We start from the raw sequence: 5,000 nt of genomic DNA, 5'->3' as shown, positions 1-5,000 counted from the left end.
AAGTGATAGATGATGATGAGGGTATTATTGGTGGAGAGAAAGAGCCTTAAAAAAAAAAAAGTCAAAGAACGCAAGAAAGAACTTAAAATGAAATGCAGGACTTTGAAACTAAAAGAAAAAAAGAAAGAAAAAACTGCAGGTAAACAACTGAGATTCCAGTGACAGTCGCGCGAAACAACGACCACAAGAACGACCCCCGAAAGTCAGCCTTTACCTCGAACGCGTCTCAGGTCGTTCCACGGCTGGACGTCGGCCGAAATGAAGACCAGGTAGAAGGTACAGGTGACCAGGTAGAGGCCGGCGCTGATCAGGAACACTTCGCGCCACGCCCAGATGCTCTCCTGCGGAAGGCCAGGTTCGAGTAGGTACAGTGGATAGGTGGATGTGAGGGAACGGATGAAGGGATATGGGTGTGTGACTATCTGTCTACGTGATCTGGTTATGCGTGTCTGTTTTTTTTTTTTTTTTTTTTTTTTTTTTTTTTTTTTTTTTTTTTTTTTTTTTTTTGTGTGTGTGTGTGTGTGTGTGTGTGTGTGTGTGTGTGTGTGTGTGTGTGTGTGTGTGTGTGTGTGTGTGTGTGTGTGTGTGTGATTTTGCATGTTTGTGTGTAAATTTGTAGTCCGTGTGGCTAGCATCGCATTGACTGATGGGAAAGTCACGCCCTGCCATGCAACCGTGAAAGGTCATTGCAATACAAACCAGAAATAACTAAGTTATTTCATTACGAGAGGTTTGAATTAATCTTTTATTAATCCGCAGTTCATAAAAAATAAATGTTCATCAGTCGAACAAATAACGTATATATATGTACATATATATGTGTGTATGTGTGTATGTGTGCGTGTGTGTGCGTGTGTGTGCGTGTGTGTGCGTGTGTGTGCGTGTGTGCATGTCTGTGTGCGTGCGTGTGTGCGTGCGTGTGTGTGTGCGTGTGTACGTGTGTGTGTGCGTGCGTGTGTGCGTGCGTGTGTGCGTGCGTGTGTGTGTGTGCGTGTGTGTGTGGGTGTTCGTGTGCGTGTGTGCGCGCGTTAATGTGTGTATGTGTGAGCGAGGATGTTTTTGTATATGAATTAATGCTGTCTCTCTATCTATTATTCTACCTTTCTCATAAAAAAAAAAAAAACATCTGTAATATCGAACACGCACCCTGCCCTCTATGATGGCCCCAGTGACAGCGGGCCCCTGCTATCCCGGCCAGAGCGCCCAAGGTGTTGGTGATGCCCAGCAGAGTGCCGGCGAAATTGGGTGCCAGGTCTTGGTGCGAGCAGAGGTAGCCGCTGTTGACCGCCCCGGACAGCATACCCGAGAAGCACAGCACGGCCACAGCCAGCACAGCGTTGCAGTTCACGAAGCACATGGCGACGAGACCGAGCATGGGTCCATATAACGCTGCTCAGGAACATCACAGATTTGTATCAGGTGTGAAACATGTAAATTTGATGAAACAGGGGAAAGGTCTCGGATCAGTAGAGGAAATGTCAACACTATTCATTCATCTGAACATACTAGGTAGTGAGTCATAATAAAATAATAAAATAACATATTCTTGGATTTACAAGCACGCAAACAAAGACCTGATACCTTACATCTGTATGAACTTACTGAAAAATGTATTCGTGCTATATGTATCTATCTATCTATCTATCGATATACATATATATGTATATGCATGTACACACACACACACACACACACACACACACACACACACACACACACACACACACACACACACACACACACACACACATATACATATACATATACATATACATATATATATATATATATATATATATATATATATATATATATGTGTGTGTGTGTGTATATATACATACATATATACATATATATACACATACATACGTACTTACATATATATATATATATATACATATATATTTTTTCCGACTTGTTTTTGCGTCATTTAATCACATTATCTTTGATTTGCCCTACTTGTAATATGACCTTTAACCTGCAAGTAATCAAATTATTGCATTATGAAATACTAAGTTTATTAACAGTGTCACTATTACTATCAATATTATTATTGCCACTGTTGTTATCATCTTCATCATCATCATCATCATTACCAATGTCATAATCAATACTATAATTACTACCATTTTCCTCCTTATCACTATCATCACTTAACTCACCACCATTCCCACCATAATCACCATCATTACCATAACCAAACTACTTACAAACAGCCATGGACATCCTCCTGACTGTGACGATCGTAACCTTATCTCTGGCAGTCAGCACATGGACCACCGCTGCCCATGCGAGGCTGAACACCCACATCAGCAGGTAGGGCAGAGCAGACAGCATCCCGTTCTGTTGGGCGTAACGAATAGATATGATGAGCAGAACATGATTTTCCTGAACAAAATGTATCAAATAATAATAGAATAACGGAAAGGGTATAAGGTTGAATGTTGGTCGTATCATCCAATTGCAGATAAATAAAAACAACAACTAAAGTATGGGGATTCCTATCCATGTGACAAAGGGTTCATGATAAAAACGATAATAAAATCACAACATCCATATTAGATGTTCGTGCGCTATCAAAACATTAAATGGGATAGGAGGCTCAATTACAACACAAAAAAACAGCAAAGAAAACCCATTTCATCTCAGCACAGAAATAGGCGTCTACATATCGAATGTCTCACATAACACCCACTTACAATAAAAACAAATAATACCCACTTACAAAAAATCTAAGCACCAACCTAAGGCTGTTCCTCACCGTATCCAAACTGTCTGAATGCCGTACATGTCACGACGTTAGAATAAAGACGCACCACTCCCAGCAACGACACAGGCTCCTCCTCACCTTATCCAAGTCGAAGTGCTGAATGTCATGCAGGTACGTGGGCAGCTCCGTCAGCAGAGTGTAAAATCCGTAGTCATTTCCTAGACTGGTCGCCATGATGGCCCAAAACGGCAGAGAGGTCGCGATAGACAGCCAAGGAACTGGTATTACCTGTCAGGGAAGAGGGGGGTTAAATCATTCGCTTTTCTTTGTGTAGGTCTGTCAATTGATCATACTACATACTGATATACAAGTATACATAGATACGGGATATATTATCTCCCTGTATGTTTATCTGTCGATATGTCTGCTTATGTAGACGTACACATGTCTATCAGTTGGTTTATCTGCCCACCTATTCGAGCATACATAAGTAAAGAGCATAGCATCTATCAATCTGTTTATAGGTATGTCTAGCTACCGACCTACCTTTCTACCAGTACATAAGTATACAAGAATATATGTAATATCATCCGTTTCTCTGTTTGTCTTTATATCAACCTATCGACTCATCAGCCTATGTGAAAGCAAAACACAAATGTAGATTCTTGAGGTTGAGGGATAAGACAAAGAATTATTTGCGAGAGAAAGAGTTAACTAGAGACAATGTGAACGATAGAGAACGGTGAAAATTGGTAAGGATTAGCTACCTCGTCTGAAAATGGAGAAAGCTACAGAAAAACAACAATATAGTTCCTAATATTAGCTGTCACGTTAGTATCCTATATGGTATTTGAATAGCTTATTACATCCTCTTAGACGTACTCTAACTTCTCTTTATATTAGTTGTTAAGGTACCTTCCTACTTCAGATTGTTATCACTTCCGCACTTGCTTTCTACTCTATATCTTTAATTATATCTTTTTCACTTCTATATCTACAATACGATATTAATTACTTCCTTATTTTTGTGCATTCCCGCTACAGCAATGACGTTAATACTTGCCCTTCCCTATTGAATGCACTATATTACCTAAGCAATTATTGCACTAGCTTATTACTTCAGCCCATCCATAGCCATTTCACAATAAGACTTACCCACTTACTACACCTTTTACTTCCTCTGCACTTCCCAGGTATGGTTAAAAGTCTCTCTTTTAAGACAACCTTCTTACCTCTTTCCCTTTCACCGACTCCTGGTGAAGCCTGAGCATCCTTAAATCAGCATCCGAGAGTCCGGGATGCTCCTCCGGCCTCTCGTAGATGAAGCAGCACCAGGCCAGACCCCAGACCAGTCCACAGATCCCGAATACGTAGAAAGCGGAAGGCCATCCACCCAGGAAAGTGGTGGAACACAGCCATCCACTCGCCACCAGCCCCACTACAGTGCCGATCTGGAAGCCTGAGTAAGAACTGTCTAGATTTTTCTTACTGTTCTGTATCTCTCAATAAAATTCAAATCACCATTTCTTCGGTGTTTATTAATTTCGTGTTTTCCTTTAAACTTGACTGATGTTTACTGATTTAAAATTAAAAATCTGAGTGCTCCTGTGAAATTTGATATCTGTGTCTGTCTTCTAACGTGTTTACGTATCTATCTTTATCTACGCTAGTCACTGGCATTTATCAATCTATTCTGTTAACTATATATTTGCCTATAAATCTACCTCTATCTCGTTGGTTGGCTGGCTGGCTGATTTACATTCTTTATATCTATCTATCTGTATCTACCTATATATATCTGTGTATATATACGTACTCGTCTGTCTACCTACATTCATTACTTACGAACTTTTTATCGGTGTGACTCATTAACGTGCATTTGTGCATCACTGAGTATATGTCGGCACAAGATACACATGATCTCATACAAAAATTATGAAATTTATACAAGTTTGGCATTTCACAGTTGGTTTCATATACCATTCATTGAGCTATTAAGACATATATATACACAGATAATACCACATTAACATGACTCATTAATCCAGTTAGTATACTCGCTGATATGAATACACAATTCTATCTTATCTCCGAATTTCATAACATTATCTCGACATTTGGCATTTTTATAAAAGATATATAAAACAAAGTAAATGATCTGACATTAACTGACCTGAGTACACGATGGTGCTGAACTTTGACCTCTCGGCAGGCAAGACCCACGTGGCTAGCATCGCATTGATTGACGGGAAAGTCACGCCCTATCATGCAACAGTCAAAGGTCATTGCA

The 5,000-nt window shown here is 39.9% G+C and overlaps 1 protein-coding gene across 2 annotated transcripts in view; it reads right to left on the bottom strand.

Moving 5' to 3' along the window:
• LOC125025938 (sialin-like) overlaps positions 1 to 5,000 on the bottom strand; it is a 10,774-nt gene that overhangs the window by 526 nt on the left and 5,248 nt on the right. For both annotated transcript variants that reach the window (XM_047614289.1, XM_047614290.1), the window contains exons 5-10: positions 4,884 to 4,971; positions 3,943 to 4,169; positions 2,849 to 2,998; positions 2,211 to 2,343; positions 1,147 to 1,389; positions 215 to 341 (exon numbers count right to left, since the gene is read on the bottom strand). In XM_047614289.1, coding sequence (XP_047470245.1) covers positions 215 to 341; positions 1,147 to 1,389; positions 2,211 to 2,343; positions 2,849 to 2,998; positions 3,943 to 4,169; positions 4,884 to 4,971 — 968 coding nt within the window. The remainder of the gene's footprint in view (positions 1 to 214; positions 342 to 1,146; positions 1,390 to 2,210; positions 2,344 to 2,848; positions 2,999 to 3,942; positions 4,170 to 4,883; positions 4,972 to 5,000) is intronic.

This window comes from Penaeus chinensis, chromosome 5 (genome assembly GCF_019202785.1).
Source record: "Penaeus chinensis breed Huanghai No. 1 chromosome 5, ASM1920278v2, whole genome shotgun sequence".
Lineage (NCBI taxonomy): Eukaryota > Metazoa > Arthropoda > Malacostraca > Decapoda > Penaeidae > Penaeus > Penaeus chinensis.
Note: the sequence above shows the minus strand (reverse complement) of the source record. Positions and strands in the feature narration are given on the sequence as shown.